The sequence below is a fragment of the Colletotrichum orchidophilum genome (assembly GCF_001831195.1).
Source record: "Colletotrichum orchidophilum strain IMI 309357 chromosome Unknown Scaffold_73.1, whole genome shotgun sequence".
Lineage (NCBI taxonomy): Eukaryota > Fungi > Ascomycota > Sordariomycetes > Glomerellales > Glomerellaceae > Colletotrichum > Colletotrichum orchidophilum.
Window position 1 is genome coordinate 16,980 of NW_019173029.1, and position 17,194 is coordinate 34,173.

Sequence of the window (17,194 nt, forward strand, 5' to 3'; positions counted from 1 at the left end):
AGCTGCCCCTCCGGAAAACGCGTCTGGAGAGTGGCTCCGACGCGCTGGACGAACTCTGGTTACAAAAAATGGCAGGGGTCGGCTGGGCTAAAGTACCTAAGTAGACAACTAGGTACCGGAAATGGGGTCCATTCTTTTTGTGAGGCCTCGACTGACCGAACTTTTTTACTTTTTTAGTTCACCCAGCCTTCAGTTGCTGTCTCACTTTTTGGCTCACCGTCATGATCTCGAATTTGCTGCAATAGTCAGCTCGTGTTTTCTAACGGCTGTGTTCTTGGGGTTTTCATTTCAGTAACTAGGCATCCATCCACTCATTCATCCGCATGACCTCGAATTGACAACAGCCCGTCCGGCTTCTTTTTCACCCTTCGCATGATGAAGCACACGCCACCGCCTTCTCACGATATGCCCAGTTTCCCACGAATACATTGCTTAGACTTACGGGAAACGAACGGGTCTAATGGCTGACGCACGGGAAGAAACTAGCCGCTTATATGGCCCCCCGAAAATTACTATTGTCCCTCATGAGGGAATTGAGGATGGACCACCTCAACTGCACATGAGCCGGGTGCCAGGTCAAGGTGAGCGCATCGGCGAATTCGGGTTCTCACATCGCTGACCTCTCGACAGCTCAAGCTCTTCGGATCATCCAGCCTCCTGAGTCCCTTTTCCCTGCCTCAAGGTCTGCGGAACTGGCGCCTTCTTCGACAGTTTGGGGCTCCCAGCGAGTGCAAAGGCGATGGCTGTTCAACGCCCATCCAGAGGCTTTCGTGGGCAGCTCTGAAACTGCTAGCTATCTGTCCGAAGGTCTCGCCCAGCTTGTGCGGCCGGAAGCCTCACCCACGACTCAGCCACTTTTGGCGATCAGTGAGATGGCGGATGTCACCAACCACACACGAGTTGTATCCGTCCCCGTTCTCGCCATGGCTGCCGGCGAGTCTGGCGAACTTCTTCGTCTGTCCAAGATTGATGAGACAAACTGGCAATGGGGCGAGAATGAAAGTCCGACGCTTCGAATGCTCAGCATCGACCAGCACGACAAGGAAGAATCTGTCTTGTGGTCAAGTGACGGAGCCCCGATTCTGCAGATCAAGCCTGCTCTGAGCTTGGTCCGGTTCGAACCGACGAGGTGGTTGCTGGTGCAAAAACGGACTTCGACTACGATCCTCCAGCCGGACTACCACAAGGTACCTGTCTCAGAACGCCCCCCTGGAGTTGATCAGGCTATCGAGCGCCCGTCTCGAATCAACCCGAGACCCGTCCTCACTATTTACTCAGAACAGACTGGCGGCTTCGCGCATTCTGATGTGTCTTTCAGCTACGGCTCCCAGAGAAAGCCGCCTCAGGTGGCCGTCATAGACGAGTGCGGGTACTACAGCGTCTGGGATGTCAAGGGTCGAGACATGGTAGGATCCAACGGCATGCGCCCGAAGCTCCGCCATTGCGGCCACATTCACTTGGGCGTTACGGAGCAGCTCCCCGACGAGGACTCGCCAGCTTTCCGCACAGAGCCTCATGGCGTGATGTGGATCGGTGCGGCCGGCCCAGGTGTTGACCTCTGGGATGTCCCCACAGGGCAAGACATCGATGTGGGAAATGACCTGGCTGCCCTGACATCGAGGTCCAAGAAGCTCGCCATCTGGAACCGCGCAAAATTCGAGGTCATTGATGTCAAAGACCCGGCGTTCCGAAAGAGCTTGGCCGTGCTCAAGACAGACGAGCCAGACTACATCCTCGACGTGAAGCCAAATCCACTGAATAGGAGTCAAATCTTCATCCTCACCAGCTCGGGTTTCTTCTGGATTGAGACGTCGTCTTCGGGGACGACAGCCAACAAAGCAGGCGGTCTCACAATTCTGCAGTCCTTTGCACACCTCAGGGGCTCGGATGCCGACACACTGAGACTCACCGTTCACCACGGCGGCTCTGAGGCGGGAAACCAGAAGTGCACGGTTTTTCTCTACTCTGAGAAATCGCCAGAGGTAGATGTCTACTGGTTCTATATGCCTGAGGAGACGGGTTTGCCACAATTTGAACACCACATAATGAAACTCTCGGGCAACCCCGCGAAGCTTCAAACTCTGTGTCCAGTGCCTGCTTTCCTGAGAAACCCCTTTCCTGCAACAGCCAAAGGGCCAGGCTTGGAGTACCTCAATCATGAGATCAGATTTCAGCAACTATTTGTTCTCGGCAAGGACCTCAGCTTGAGTCAGAGCCTCTTTGCCATCTTAGCCGGCCCTGATCTTGAAGTGGTGCCTCCCGATGGCAGTCGCGAGTGGTCAAGGGACGGGCGTAGACAAGCCCATAACAAGAGGCGAAGGCAGTTCCTGCAGCATTTTGAGGGCACTTTTGTAGTTCCCGATGGACTGGGTGATATGGACGAACTAGTGCAGCGTCGCGCCAATCGATACCAGGAGCTTATGGACAATGCGCTGGCAGGAGAGGAACCACGGCTTCAGCAGCGGTGGCCTCGGAGTCTCAACTTGGACCAGTTCATATCTCGCGTCAATGTTTCGATAAAATCGGTCATCATGGCGTCAGAGCAAGCTACTATCGAGGGGCCTCTGTCTGTATTCGAGGCCATACGGGAAGCGGCCGCCAACTGTCTCGAGACTGAGGGCGGATACATCCCGTTGCACACTCTGTAGGTTTGGAGGGTTAGATTTTTACGTCTTTCGTGTACTAACAGGTGCCAGGCACGAATACGAAAACGCCTTTGAGCCACCTCCTGTATCCCACGAGGCAATAGCAGCGTGGGACGCTCGCTTTCAAGAGCTGATTAGCTCGCAGAGCGATCGCGTCCTCGCTCAACCTCTCACCACACAATTTCTATACCGCGGGGAAACTTCGTCGCCCCTGGCAGACATTCGCGACCAGCTAGAAAACCTGTGGAGTCCGGCAGGTCTCCCGCCTAGAGCGCAGCAATCACGCAGCGTCGTGCTGGCTGAGACGGCCGAGGCCATTGCTAGATCCCTCTTTGGTGTTGCCGTACTCGACGCAAACCTCCCCACCGCAGAAGACGAGGCTCCTACCTGGGTTCCTGAACCACCGCCGCAGATCATCCGGCAACCGAGTCAACGATCAAGTCAGCGATTTTCATCGTCGCCTGCAAAACGAAGCCAGCTATCGTCAAGTCAGCGACTCTCGCTCTCACCAACCAAGCTAAGCCAACCTCTCAGCCAGAGAATCTCGCTCTCGCCGACGAAGCGCGGCCAAGCCATCAGCCACCGCCTATCCTTCTCGCCCTCCAAGGGCGCCCGCTCCCAGCCCTTCGAGATCCCCTCCTCGTCATTCCCCTTTTCATCCTCGGGGCCCCTATTCTCCCAGTCCTCCTCCGCCGCCGCATCCTCCGCAGACGCTACACCCACAACCGCGACCACAGCCCTCCAGCGCCTAAGCATGCTCGCCGAAGATATCAATACCTCGGACCCGCCCGCCCGCCAGCACCGGGTCCTCACCTACTGGCCAACCGCCCGTGGCGTCAGCACAGAAGGCTACGTCTCCTCCGTCCTCGCCTCCTCGACAAAGCACATGGACGTCCTCAACGAACGCCGTCACCGCGCCGAGTCCCGCCGCCGCAAGCGCAGGTCGCAGTTCTTCGGCGAGACGCAGGGGGGGACGACGGCCACACAGAGCGAGATGGACGATGTTTTCGACTCGGCGAGGCCAGGGCCTGCAACCACGAGCGGTCCAGAGTTCGCGCCGCCGCCGCCGCTGCTGCTGCTGCCGCCCGCAACGCAGCCCCTGCCCAAACTGGCGCCGCCCATCATCGGCTCGAGCCAGCTTCCGCCAGTGCCGTCTTCGCAGGCCATCTTCTCGTCGCAGGTGCCGCAGGTCATGTCGCAGCCCATGTCTGGGAGGCACGGGATGCGGTCGCCGGGCAAGAAGAAGAAGAGAAAGTCTGGTTTCTAAAAAGGGAAAAATCACGACCTGGGACTTGGCTAGGGAAGCATATTACCTTGGATCATTTGTTCGCGTTTATTATTTTGTTCTTCACCAGTGCTGCGCCGTGTTGGAGAAAGACCATGATCCTATACCCCCATTTTTTGGATGATGAGCTACTACTTCTCAGCTCGATGCATATTAATATCAATCAACCACTTGAATCCTCTCACGTTTATTTATCTCGCTTCCCATGATTACCACGTCCGCGTCTCCGCCATTCGCACAAGACCTACTGCCGCCCCCCAATCCCACTACCAACATCATTGATCCCCGTGCCCTTGATCTTATGATCACTAGGATTCGCCGCCGCCTCGTACAAGATATTCGCCGGCGCGCGGCCCAGCTGCATCCACTCGCCCTTGAACCCCAAATAACTCACGCGCGTCTCATCCTCGTCGCCATCGCCAAAGTTGTCCACGAAAAAGAGCGTCAGGCGCTGGACCCTGCCAAACAGCGCGCGCTTGACGGGGATCTCCTGCACTTGCCCCGTGCGGGAGAGCTCAAACTCCTGGGTCGCGGAGGCGTCCTCGGCGGAGGAAAAGTCGAGGTCGTCGCGGTTGATAAAGACTTTGAGGGTGCGCGGGGCCGAGGGGGAGTCTGAGGTGCGCAGGAGGAGGGCGTGGAGTTTGACTTGGCCGGTGAAGCTTGGGGGGCGGTTGGTGTTAGCGGGCTGGTTTTGGGTGTTGAGGGGCGGTGGGAAAGTAAAGATGAAAGTGAGATTAAATATGAAAGATATTGTGCATAAGTTGAATGAAACTTGTGACATGATTGAGACATAAATTAGAGAGCACCTTCATGAATTTCATATTTGTCAAGACCACAAGAATCATTGAGGAGTCCCAGTAGAGCAAAGTTCATAAAACAGACACCGACACAGAAATAGAGATGGTCACTCACGGGACATTGACCAATAACTGCTCATCAGCATCGCTAACGACCTCAGGCTCGTCGTTCAGCCTCTCGACCCACGTCTTCTTGACGACGGCCCGCGTGCTGCCAATCTGCGACTCGTTGAGGGCCGTCACCTCGTCAAAGTTGATGTGGCCGTACAGTGAGTGCTGCAGGGCCGGGGTGATGTCGTCCGAGTGGTCGTGCTCATCGTGACCACCGCCGTGGCCGTGGTCATGGTGCTCGTCGTGGCAATGCGACATGATGTTTGCTGTAGTGTTTGGTGGTGACGATGGTGGGTTTTTGGAGGGGTCGATGCTTTAGGTGGACGGGTACGTCTTTCCGGGGGGTAATTAGGTTGTTTATTGATTCCCCGAGTGATTATTTGGTTTCTATCTCCCCCTGCCCAAAGTTTTCGGCCAGGTCCTGTATAGGGAACCCGTTTAGGTATCGAAGACGTGGGTGAGAGATGGGAGATGAGTCGGTATTGTTTGCTCGATGATGGTGTGGATGAGGAAGTGCAGTGAGAAACGGCCCCCCACTTTTATCGACCTAGATGGTTCGGCGCCGGGTCCGTGATTGGCCAGGCCGCCGCCGCTCCTCCGACGTCGAGGTCGGCTGCCGCGCCGTTGATGAAATAGCGACTTGCCTCTTCAGCAAAATACATGTGTTGTAGATGGTAGAAAGCTTTTGGTTTTCATTCTTCAAATCTCTGGGAGAAGTTGGAGGCCCTTGCATCAAAGAAGGAGTATTCAACCGTTTGTTGTTTGCTCGTCCTCCGAGAGCAAGTCCATCGGCTACGGGACCAGGAGAGATGTCGACCATAAATCCCAACCTCGTGCTTGTAGCCTCTTACTTGCAAAAGTGGGAGCTTCGCTACGTTCAAATTCATACAACACCCAAGTTGCCTCTAGATTATGCGGCTCATTGATGAAGATTATGCCACTCAGTCTCAAGTCGTGTTCAGATTGGAGGTAGGAGCCTGACCAAGCGTTCAAGCAGTCGGTTCTATATGTTTTCTCAGAACCGACTTACATATGTCTCATTATGTAGCTAATTCATACCTATCAGTCACAGATATTATTTCCTGTTTAGTCCTATACTGTACTCTCCGTTGTAACAGCACCTAACCGTCACTGAAAGAACTCACTTATCCCAAGCCTTTTCGGCTTCGGTTTGCAACGCGTAACCATTATCTTTGCCAATTGATGTAAAATATTGTTTAGCATTATATATCCTCACGAGTTGAGGTAAACATGATCTGCATGCCACCACAGACTCAATGGGATACGACTCCCTCTCTCTCTCAAATCCCCAATTAATATCCCATGAAACATCTCCTTTCGAACCCAACTTCCAAGACAAACCCTCAAGACCGTCTGCGCCTCGCCATAGAAGCAACCTCCCCATCCCTATCCACACTCTCATCCACAAACCCAAACCGCTCGTACAGCAGCGCGCCCGCCTTACTCGCGTCAACATACGCCCCAACCCCATTCTCGTCGGCAAGCTCACACCCCCACCTGAGCAACATCGACGCCGCGCCCCGCCGCTGATAATCCGGGTGCGTCACCAGTGTGTCGAGATCTAGTTTCCTCCCCGGAAATCAATCAGTTCAACATGATCCCCTCATCGTAGTGTGTCTTTACCCCAGAACAAAGTCCCCAGAAAGCCCAAAGGGCCCTGTATGTGTAATGCAAGGGAAACGGAAAAGAAAATCGTCTACAAAACCAAAACTCACAATAATGTCTTTCACCCCCCATGACCCTCTCCCTCTCTGCCTCCTCCCCCGCAAAAAACAAATCACAAACTTTCCCCGGCATATCCCCCGCCCAAGGAGGGTATCGACGGCCCCTCTCGGAAGGCATACTCGTATCCCACTTGGCCCACGCCGCGATCCTCGGCCTGCCTGCCTTACCCCCTCTCCCGTCCGTCGCCGCCTTTATGTCTCCGGTGCTTGTGTCAACAACCTTGATGAACCGCTGAAACGGCTTCTCCCACATATCCCCGCGATTCGCCGTGTCCCACCAGGCGCGCACGCTCGGCGTATCGGGCCAGAGGCGCCGGATCACGGCGTCGTCAGCGAACGCCGCGAACCAGGTCTCCGTCAGAGCGGGGACGTCTTCCGGGGTGGCTTCCTCGAGTCTGAGGGTATTCGTCTTTGCTTTCATCGTTTCCCTTTCCTTTTCCCTTGCGGATATGAAAAATATATTGAAGATGGTGGGAGTATGGTTTACAATGATTTACAAGTCTTTGGCCATGAAATAAGATAGAGAAGAGATGAAAGATGGTGCTGACCAGGCCAGTAAGCAGTATGGCAAATGCGGGGTTTGCATCCTGTCGATCAGGGATGGACAGGTAACACTATCGAAACTCCCACATGGTTCGTGTTGGCCAATTTTAGGCTCAAATCTCATTTCACGATTATCGTATTCGTCCTCACCTAGTACTCAGTCTACGACTGTTCTCTGTAATGAATGATCTGAAAATGAGTGCCTGCCAATCCTTATGCCTCCAGGAAGCTGATAGATGCGCAGGGTACCAAAGATAGCACGTCTTGTTGTCATTACGTGAGAGGGTCGCAATTTTGATCCGTACTCTTCTTGGCATGGTCGATTTCAATGTTGCTGAAATCGCTGGTAGTAGACACAAAACTTATGTACAGAAACAGTCCAATGAAAAAGCTCCTGGTTAACAACAAAATACGCAAAAGTGCTCGCTGACGCAGTGTTTGGCGACCCGAGCATCTTTGTTCTGCAACACTTCTATTGACCCAGCACAGCATCCTCGTTTTTTCCCACGCCCGTCTCAAACGTTGAAAGGAAATATAACCCCGAGCTTTCAACCGTTTCTTTACTATCCAGTCCGGGAGGCCTGCGACACCAAGGAGAAAGTTGCCACCGTCTATATGCAAAATACCGTCTAAACGTGTTGAGTCTCTTGTGCGCTGACCCGTCTCAATCATCTTGGTTACCCAAAGGAGCGTATCTACCGCTGCCGCTGCTGCTTTGGTCCCGTGTACGACCAACAACCCTTGAGACCCATCCACTAATGGTGCTGCTCGCCTCACCATCCTGGCCCTTGCCGTCAGGAATGTCAGGAGGGTCGAGAGACAGGCCGGGGATGGCGTTGCTGGCGGTAAAGTTGCCGGGCCGTCCGCGGTAGTCAATGGATCCCACGGGAGATCCGGGCATGAGCGAGTCGTTCTCGCGACCATGCAGAGAAGGCGTCCCAATAACGGTGCTGGCGTCGCCAAAGAGAGAATCCATCTCCTCCAAGCGAACACCACAGGTTTCGGGATAAATGAAGTACACTGCGTATATTTGTTAACAATCAAAATCCAGCCCGGACACGAAGGACGCAACTCACCAACAATAAAACTAACTGCACAGAAGAAGGCGTGTAACAGATACAAACGCCACTTGATCCACTCCTGCAGAAGAGGCGTCATTTCTCCGACGAGCCAGTTGAATGCCCAATTGGTTGCCGTCGATAAACTGGCACCCTTGGAACGAATGCTCAGAGGCAAAATCTCCGGAGGGTAGAGCCAAGGGATCGGGCCCCATGAGTATCCGAACGCCGCGTTGTAGATCATGACGAAGATGACGACCAGGGTGGGTGTATACGTGATATCGAGGTAAAGCCAGTACGAGATCATCGACAGCGAAACACACATGACAATGGCACCACTCAGCAGGATTGGTCGGCGACCCCATCTGTCAACCAAGTACCACGGGGGAATGGTCGAGAGAAGGTAAGTAATGCCGTTCACGCCAGCCATGAGGACGGCGTCATGACCAACCCAGCCGGCTTGTTCGAAAACGTACGGAGCGTAGTAGCTGATAACGTTGATACCATTGAGCTGTGCGAGACCCTGGGCCGACATGGCAATGAAGACACGGGTACTGTACTTGCGGAACATTTCAGCATACGTCCTCTCGCCCTCCTGTCGCTGGAGAAGGACGTTCATCTTAATTTCGCGGTACTCGTCTCGGGCCTTTTGGTTGTGGATGTCACCCTTGCCGTAGAGGTTGGCAATGACAACAATACCCTCCTCGTCATGGTCGTTGTCGAGGAGCCATCTGGTCACAAGTCAGGATCGCACACGAACAATCACGGCACGCAAGAGACCAACCTTGGAGACTCTACAATGACCAAGCTTCCGAAACCGAGAAGGGCTCCCATCACGCACTGCATCAAAAGAGGAATGCGCCATGACATATCACTTTCGATAAACCCGCAGAAGTAGTCAACCCAAACCGAGGTGGTGTAGCCGATGATGTTGCCGGAGAACTCGATGCAGGCAAGCTTTCCACGGTTATGGGGAGGGGAGATCTCGGACTGATAGACTGGGACGATGGTAGACAAGGCACCAACACCCAGACCAGCAATGATTCTGCCCAACATCATCATGGGCATGCCGTTGGCGAATGTCTGCAAGGCACCACCAACGAAGAAGATCATGGAGCCATATAAAATAGTCTTTCGTCGACCGATGATATCGCCGACCTTGCCAACGACCAGAGATGAGATAAAGGCACCAACCTCGAGGATAGCAACCATGGTACCAATCTCAGCCGACGAAGGCTGATGGAAGTAGTTGCGGAAGTAGGTACCCCTGTGAATTGTATCAATTAGCTGCGGTGATCGAAGAGACGGGTAGCTCGCGAGGCAGTGGACGTACGTGATGATGCCTGACATGACACCCTGGTCATAGCCGAATAAGAAGACTCCCAAGGAGACGAAAATACTCGTGAAATAGCTATTGAACGAATGTCAGTCAACTGGTCTCGCGATAAGGGGGTTCCGGAAGGGTAGGACAAACATCAGGGCCTTGCCAGTGAGGCCATGAATAGAGGAACCGCCCGGCATGATGGCGCCGATGACTCGCTGCGCGCGAGTCGGACGAGGTTGGGCGATGTCGGGAACCTCGATTGCCTCCTTATTAACACCTCCACGACGGCTTGGTGAGGTATTGCGCCTGCTTGGAGACTCTTGGATGCGAACACGCTTCTTCTTGGAAGACTTGTGGGAGGGATGCCTCTTGTGAACGCCGGCTAGCAGCTCGTCATCAACGTCGCTGGGCAGCTGGGTGCGAAGGGGATCTTGGTCGTCGATAAGGTCGGCAATGTCCCCAGTGTCGGTCCAGGAATCGGACTCGGAACCGAGAGAGTCCTCAGATGACGAGTGGCCGTGGTGATTGTGTTTATCGCTGCCGAAGTTGTGATGTTGGCGGTGGTGGGAGGAGGAGGAGGAGGTGTGGTGGTGATTGTGATCACGGTCACGGGCGTGGTGTTGGTCGTCCCGATCAGATGCAAGCAATGACGTCGCTTGCTCGTGCTGGTCTGGATGTGGCCGGGACTGCAGGGTCCGCAATGGGATGTTGGACGGGAGACGTCTGCCGTTTGAAGAGGGAATCTTGGGCGGTTATGGGGCTGATTAGCAGCAGCACCCTTCCGCTCTAAGAGGAATTGAGAAGGTTGGGGGGTGGAAGGGAAAAGAATGTCTAAAAGACGACGACAACTGGCGGGCAGCGAGTCGAGTCGGGTCGAAAGGTGACGGACGGTTCGAATTGGTGCTGGTGCCGGTGCCGGTGCTAGTGCGTGTCACTGGTGCGTGTTACTGGGTGCGGCAAGCTGGCCGAATCAGCATGTGTGTACAGAGTACAGGTCAGGTAGTGTTGGATGATACCTTAGTCCAATCCACTCCCCGGTGCAGTGAGAGACTGGTTCAGTGGGACAGGGAAGGGGAGCTCCCTTACCTAGGTATGCGTACGGGCGGGCTGGCCGTGAGACCGCTGGGCAGGTAGCTTGGGTGCTTGGTCCCAATGTTGGATTTTGGGGAATCTGGGAAGGCGATTGATTGGGGAGCAAACCGATGCCTGCTATTGGTGCTACCGTTGCTGCCGGGGAGAGGGGAGCCTGGAGGAAGGAGGACGGGTGTGGATGTGGTTGGGCTGGAAGAAGGGGGGGGGAGGGCGCAGGCCAATACAAGTCCCAGGCAGACAGGCTGGCAAGGCAAGGCGAGAGAGAGGGAAAGACACGGCAGGGGGAGACTGCCCGAGAGCAAGAGACAGGCGGCGCGAGTCTGGCTTGGTTGGGGCCCTTGGGGGTGGATGCCGTCGATGCAACCTCCTGCACAGTGACACACTGTTTTTCCGGGAAGCCTGTGAAGAGCAAGGAAACCGCTTGTTGGGGCCCACTCTCACTCGGTTGTAGCTTGTGCGCTGAGCAGCAATTGTGGATCACCGCCGACCGGTGCAAGAATAGGTATGTAGCTGAGGACGGTACTCTGTATCCTGGTAGTGGGATTCCAGAGAGATCAGATGTCTCCTCTTCTTGTTGTTCAATGCCAGTATCAATATCTCTCAATGCTTTCGAAAAGAACGAGGGAAAAAGATGGAGGGACAAGACTGAAGTCAAGGAATCCTGGCCTGGGGGGAATTCTTTCTTGCTGATAGGTACCGATGAGAAGCAGATGACCAGCAAGATGGGAGCCAACCTTGTTCCTTCAGGCTTGCCGTATCCTCTTGATACAGGGTGCAGCTGGCCAAGGGGCACAATGAGTACAGGCCGAACAGTACCTTAGTAGCGCGCGAGTCCACCTGAATGATGCCTTTACGCAACGGTGCAGCAGAAGCGATGCCGCGATGGGGAAAACGGGATGCAAGAGGCAGAGAGAACACTCCACGTCGTTGTCCGAGTTCCTCCTAGGGTACGGATAGCGTCTAACGGGTTTGAGGCAATGTGCCCAGTAGCGCAGATCTCCCTGACCCTTTGCGGCCTGCCTTGGCACACAGAGTCGATACAGCAAGCAGCAGTAGATGGATTGACTTAGGGGGCTGGGAATGCGAACCAGTGCCGATGACGAAGACGATGAGGACCGTAAACGGGTTTGCTGCTGGTGCCCGTCTGGATGGTACGATAAGGTACGTCAGGAACCAGATACGGAAGAGTACCTTAGAAAGAGCAGATAGTAATGGCAAGCATAAAGCGAGAGGGTCAACAAACGATCATGCGCTGAGTATCAAGTCGCGTCGCGGGTTGCGTCGAAAAAAGGAGTGTCAGATGGTCTGGAGGAGGAACCAGGCTGCAGAGGCTGCTCGAAAATAGGTCGTAGAGTGAGAGAAAGGTAGTTGTGCTTGTGAGCCTCCTTTGGGGGACGCGCAGGATGGGACAGGACGGGCACGAGACCTCCTTTTCTTCCGGCTGGACACCGAGAACAGATTTCTGTCCTCAGTCGCTGTTCCCCTTAAATGAGGATTATCCGACTCTGACGCAGGGGTTCGGGGGAGCCAAGGGAAGGGGATCTGGGAACTCTGGAGGCTGCGGACGGGACGGCCTGTCCAATACGATTACCAGATGGACAGATTACCTCCTTCTCACTCTTCACAGGCCGAAAGGCTGAAGCCAGCACTCCGTATCAGTCAGGTAATTACTGCGACGGGAAGCCACTATGGATCTATGGAAACTATGGGAACTGAGGGAGGCTCATACCTTAAAGATTGAGGGACCACTCAACTCCAGACCCGGACCTTCCCTCACAGATTCCATTTTTAATTCCACCAGCCGGCCCCATGCCTTGCAGACACAAACACAAGCCATCTGGGGCCACATTATTCATCCCATACTATGATACTGCGCTCACTCGGCACGCTGCTCTTGGCCGCCTCAATTCAGGAGCTTTACGTACTCTCTCACACTCCGCTTTACGCACGCTCAACGTGAGTCCATCGTCTTCCTGGGCTCCCCGAAGAGTGACCTCGCACGTGAAACCGTTTGCTGACTCGATTGGTGGGTCGTTCCCAAAATCCCGAGGGAAAGGATCATCGGCGTGCCGTCGGGCTTTCGGACCAAACGAGACCGCCCCCAAATCTTGTCATCATAACCAATCCCGTATGTGGATTCGTCGTCGTCGAATTGTGGCCCGTCTGCATCCGTACTCTACAGCTCTGCAGAGCATCAATCGGAACTTTCCTTTCCATGAGGCTTGCTCTCTCCCGTTGAAGATCTTCCCGGCCCGGGTAGACTGTCCCCCGGTGCGGCTCGCACACCCTTATGGACCATTCCACGGCCGTGGATTTGTCGTGCCCTTTTCCCCCGGGCGCCATCCCGCTGCCGTGTCCCAGCACAGGCGTTTCGCGACACACTCTCCACGGTTCCGTGGGCCGTGGCAAGAACACACGGCCCCGTTTATGACGACGATGCCGAAAACCGTCAGTGCTACGGATACAAAGGACCCACAACGGTGATTTGCCGTCGCAACCTGCTCTTCTTCCCGCGCCGTCAAAACATTGACGTCATTTTCTGGGGACCGATTCGAGAAGCAAGAGGGTTCATCCTGCCACGACTGCCTTTACCCCAGACGATGCAGCCGCAAACCCTCTTGCGTCTATACTTAATGTGACAACCATCGTAAATCTCGGACCTGGGAATTCAGATTGGCAGTCGCAGTAGAACATGGCCAACCTTTTGGTGTGACCACCTGACACACTGTTGCATGGACTGATCGACGAGTCAAAAGTCGCGGCCACGCATGCACGCGACAGCAGACAACAATGCACTCCTCCTCCCCACTAAGCAGAACTGACGAGATTGGCCCTGTCTCGACAAATACCCTGAAAATCGAATAATAACCAGGCTTAGGTCCCTGACTGACTTTCTCCACTTGGTGAAAACTGCGGTCCACACAATGTGCCTAATCTGGAGAGAGCTGCGTCCATGGCTACAATGGGCCTCGTTTTCCAGTCATCCATCTTCGTACGAAAGTCTGCATTGGAAGAGCGGGGATCATTCCTTTCTCTTACGAATACCTAACTCCATAGTCCATTCCCCCGCGTCCGGGTTGCTCACGAGTCGCGCCTGGTCAAGACCCCAAGACCCCAAACACCCTTAATACCGTGGAGGAGGGGAAGCACTTTGAATCGTTGACTAAGACACTGAGGAAATGACCTTTCGATTCCTGTCGAAAGGGTAGCTTGTACTGCGGGCAGCGTGGGGGAACAGCGACAGGAGACTTTTGACGGATGCATATTGTTTGTTAGTCAACTTGCTGTACTATGAAGATGAGGTGGTGAGAGATGACTATGCTTCCAAAAGCTGTCAAAATGAATGTGGCAAAGAATTGACTGTCGATTTCCACGTAACCTTTATTTTGCGATGTAGTAACCAGCTGCGGCTGCAGAGAAGCGCAATCAACGCACTGTGAGATCACTACCTGGTTACATCGGCACAGGCCAATACTTCGAAAGCAAGATAAAACGCCCACTGCTTCCTATCTCTCTTTCAATCAAAACCGCGATAGATTATCAAAAGTACAATGAGCACGTTTCCAAGAAGGTCATAGTGATTTTCTCACCGTAATTCGAAGCACGCTTGGGAAAATATCATGTGTGGGTCGGGAGGCTGGGGTTGATTGAGCCTGAGAGTCGGCAAAGTGGAGACGCATCGTGAGATTGTCGTGGTGGATCACAAAACCCACAACCACAACACCACAATTGTGTGAGAAAAAAACATACAACACCAGGTATTCGCTGGTCGTCACCGACCCAACTACTAATCCGGCCCTCATTAGTTTATCTATGGGAGAGCGGACGGGATCCCGAGTTTTCTAATGGGTATGATCGTATGTGGCAGATTTTACAGGATAAGATGACTATATCCTGACAGTTTACAAGGGAGTTGTGTCTGGAGGTAAGCAGAGGTGACTTTGGACAACGTATAACACTTCGCCGTTGTGTTTTGTAATTCGATAAACTGCTACGGCGACCCAACTGTGAACATTAAGATCAGACATTCAGTCTTCCTAGTAGACATAGCTAACAATATAGTGATCATCCCAGGTTCAGGTGACAGGAGGCTACGTTCACCTACAGCCTCAATATTGCCAACGGTGTGGAAACCTGAGTATCTACGGATACAATCATTCAGAGTTCAGTAATATCATTGACAATGTTGTAACGACTAATGACCCATTGACAAGGAGGCTGCTGAACTCAAGAATTCAGTCCTACTCGACAAGAGCAGTATTTAAGTCATCTGTATTTCAGCAAACGTAGGCCAGAAGTTCTATCACCTACCTAAGTACAACGACATCTTCAATAAAGTCAGAGGTTCAAGTCATAGCTTTCCCATCCACCGATGATGCTTTGTATGCTATTCTCCAAAGAGGTGCTTAGAGATATGTTTGTGGTGTTGAGTTCGTGGATCATTTAGAGAGCTCTCTAAACCAGAGCTTCCCGCATAGTGAGACTACATCGGTGTGAAAATATTCAGAAAGACAATATGACAAGCGGTACACAATTCTATACGGAGAAACTAAAGAGCCCATTTGAAAGGAAGGCCGAGGCTGGGTTGTTTCAAAGAGGCTCTCGTGTCACCGTTAAGCAGGCAAGTTCAAAGGAATCAAGTCCACCTTGAATGGTCCAACCACATGAGCCCATCGCTATAGCTGAAGACATTTTAAATCTGGAGTTCTTCAGCTCTTGTAAGTGTTCGCAATTAATACGTTAGAATTGCTAATACTTTGTCTTTCTTTTCTAGCTCGGAGCTCGGTCCGCACTACTACTCAAAACGCTGCGTTGCAGTTCCTAGATAGTGGGAAACTCGACAAGGGGAACTTGACAACACACTCGGAGAATCACCACAGACCAGAGAGGACTGGGCGGTTCAAACTACAGATTGAAATCTTTGCTGCATAAAAGACACTGAACCGACCATTTGAGAATCAGAAGGAGAAGTCTAGAAGTGGGTACTCTGCGCCACCGATGTTGATTCGTTTACTCTATTGACAGCGTCTGATTTCAATCAGGCGGTTGCCTCGTTTGTAAGCGACGGATGAGTCTATGCTGGACCGCTTTTGCATCGAAACTTTGAGACCTATTCTAACATTGGAAGTAAATGAAGCGCGCGAAACGTGACGTGCAACAGTCGAGCTGCCAACGATGTATCAAGATCGTGACAGAATGCCTCGGTTACGAGCGACCTGTGAAATGGCCCACCAAAAATGAGAAGATCAACGTCTCTGAATATAATTTGGCCAAGCTTTGAGGTCAGAAGGTTCTTTGGCCCCACAGTGTCCAGGGATTCTCAAGGACCACAGAGCATCTTACCATGCTTACATCTGCATCTGAACATCTTCGAGATGTGCTATACACCGAAACCAGAGAGCTCAGTATAGCAGTGTTGACATGTACTTTGAACAGTGCTGACACGACCACCCCATTCCAGAACCCTTCGGGAGAACTTTCAGCACTGGTGCACTATTACTTTTCTACCGTCTGTCATGTTCTGTTCTCTTTCGACTCCTGCGAAACCCTTTCCGCTCGAAGATACCTAGGTTATTCAGCCAGTCATGGTTGCTGCTCTACTGCATGTTGAGAACGTCTGCCGCGCACCTCTACCAGAATGAAGATTCAAGGATCGTTATTCCTCTGCGACTTCAGCTCACGGCTATGTTATATCTTACTGAGCAGCTACCCATGTCATATAGCGCTATATCCAGCAGATCCATCTATCGTGAGTCGGCGACAAGAAGACGATCTAAACCTCACATTAGGGATGTTGCGCTTCTGGGAACGATCCTTTCTGGGAATGACATCGGTGTATATAGTCCCATCCGCTTCACTTCGATCTTCATGGATTTTGATTAATGAGATACAATAGGCCTGGCACGGTGTTTCTCCTACAGGCTTCATGCATCTCCACGTATCGAGGGAACTCTTCAAAGCTTGGATGTCATCGAGCCAGCTGACCGCCCCCGACCAGAACCCAGCGATGAGCGTAACGCATAATCTTGTAGTCTCATCGATGTTGTACTGGGAAGCCATGAACTCTTTCATCATGGATCAAGGACAAGAAGCTCTGTCATATCTGGACGCTTTCTGCCACCCACCGATGTCTTCGCACACGGACCCGTATCCATGGATAGTCGCGGGAACAGCCACGTTCATCTACTTTGCGAAAACAGCGACGCTAATTAGAAGACTCATGACTCTGGGTAGTTCGGATGTTCACAGGTATAGGGATGCTTTCCAGTATTCGTCATACTCGAATCTCATACAACAAGCCACGGCGTTGAAACATGACATCTCGGTACTCAAAACCCCCAACTATGAGCTCGGCAACAGGAAGCGGGGATATGTTTACGCCTCCAGATAATCTTATCAACATGGAGTAATACTACCGGCTAGCGGCGCTGCTCGACTTGTATAGGACATTTCCTGAACCGGTGGAAACCCAAAACCCTCGGGATCATACCGCGCTCGATACAAATGAAGAGAGGAATCGGTCTGCGAAAGATTTTGGTGATCTAGCTTTGAGACTTACTCGGACTGTGGAAGAAATACCAGTCACCTCTTGTA

General features: G+C 52.9%; 5 protein-coding genes across 5 annotated transcripts; 2 read left to right on the forward strand and 3 right to left on the reverse strand.

Annotated features, from left to right (window-relative positions):
* Positions 1–460: 460 nt before the first annotated feature.
* CORC01_08505 (uncharacterized protein) lies at positions 461–3,912 on the forward strand (the record flags this gene model as incomplete). Its single annotated transcript, XM_022620135.1, has 3 exons — positions 461–581; positions 631–2,644; positions 2,697–3,912. The coding sequence occupies 3 exons, from the start codon at positions 461–463 to the stop codon at positions 3,910–3,912; spliced, it is 3,351 nt and encodes a 1,116-aa protein (XP_022473289.1).
* Positions 3,913–4,174: 262 nt separating this feature from the next.
* On the reverse strand, positions 4,175–5,096 carry CORC01_08506 (uncharacterized protein; the record flags this gene model as incomplete). Its single annotated transcript, XM_022620136.1, has 2 exons — positions 4,175–4,589; positions 4,843–5,096. The coding sequence occupies 2 exons, from the start codon at positions 5,094–5,096 to the stop codon at positions 4,175–4,177; spliced, it is 669 nt and encodes a 222-aa protein (XP_022473290.1).
* A 1,106-nt stretch (positions 5,097–6,202) lies between these two features.
* CORC01_08507 (acetyltransferase) lies at positions 6,203–7,004 on the reverse strand (the record flags this gene model as incomplete). The annotated part of the gene is made up of 2 exons (XM_022620137.1): positions 6,203–6,420; positions 6,704–7,004. 2 exons carry the CDS (start codon positions 7,002–7,004, stop codon positions 6,203–6,205), a joined length of 519 nt encoding a protein of 172 aa, XP_022473291.1.
* A 786-nt stretch (positions 7,005–7,790) lies between these two features.
* On the reverse strand, positions 7,791–10,485 carry CORC01_08508 (uncharacterized protein; the record flags this gene model as incomplete). Its single annotated transcript, XM_022620138.1, has 6 exons — positions 7,791–8,146; positions 8,203–8,915; positions 8,969–9,451; positions 9,518–9,595; positions 9,659–10,231; positions 10,457–10,485. 6 exons carry the CDS (start codon positions 10,483–10,485, stop codon positions 7,791–7,793), a joined length of 2,232 nt encoding a protein of 743 aa, XP_022473292.1.
* Positions 10,486–15,375: 4,890 nt separating this feature from the next.
* On the forward strand, positions 15,376–15,622 carry CORC01_08509 (uncharacterized protein; the record flags this gene model as incomplete). The annotated part of the gene is made up of 2 exons (XM_022620139.1): positions 15,376–15,411; positions 15,536–15,622. Coding segments are annotated over 2 exons (123 nt in total), but the record flags the coding sequence as incomplete, so codon positions are not given.
* Between the last annotated feature and the right edge of the window lie 1,572 nt (positions 15,623–17,194).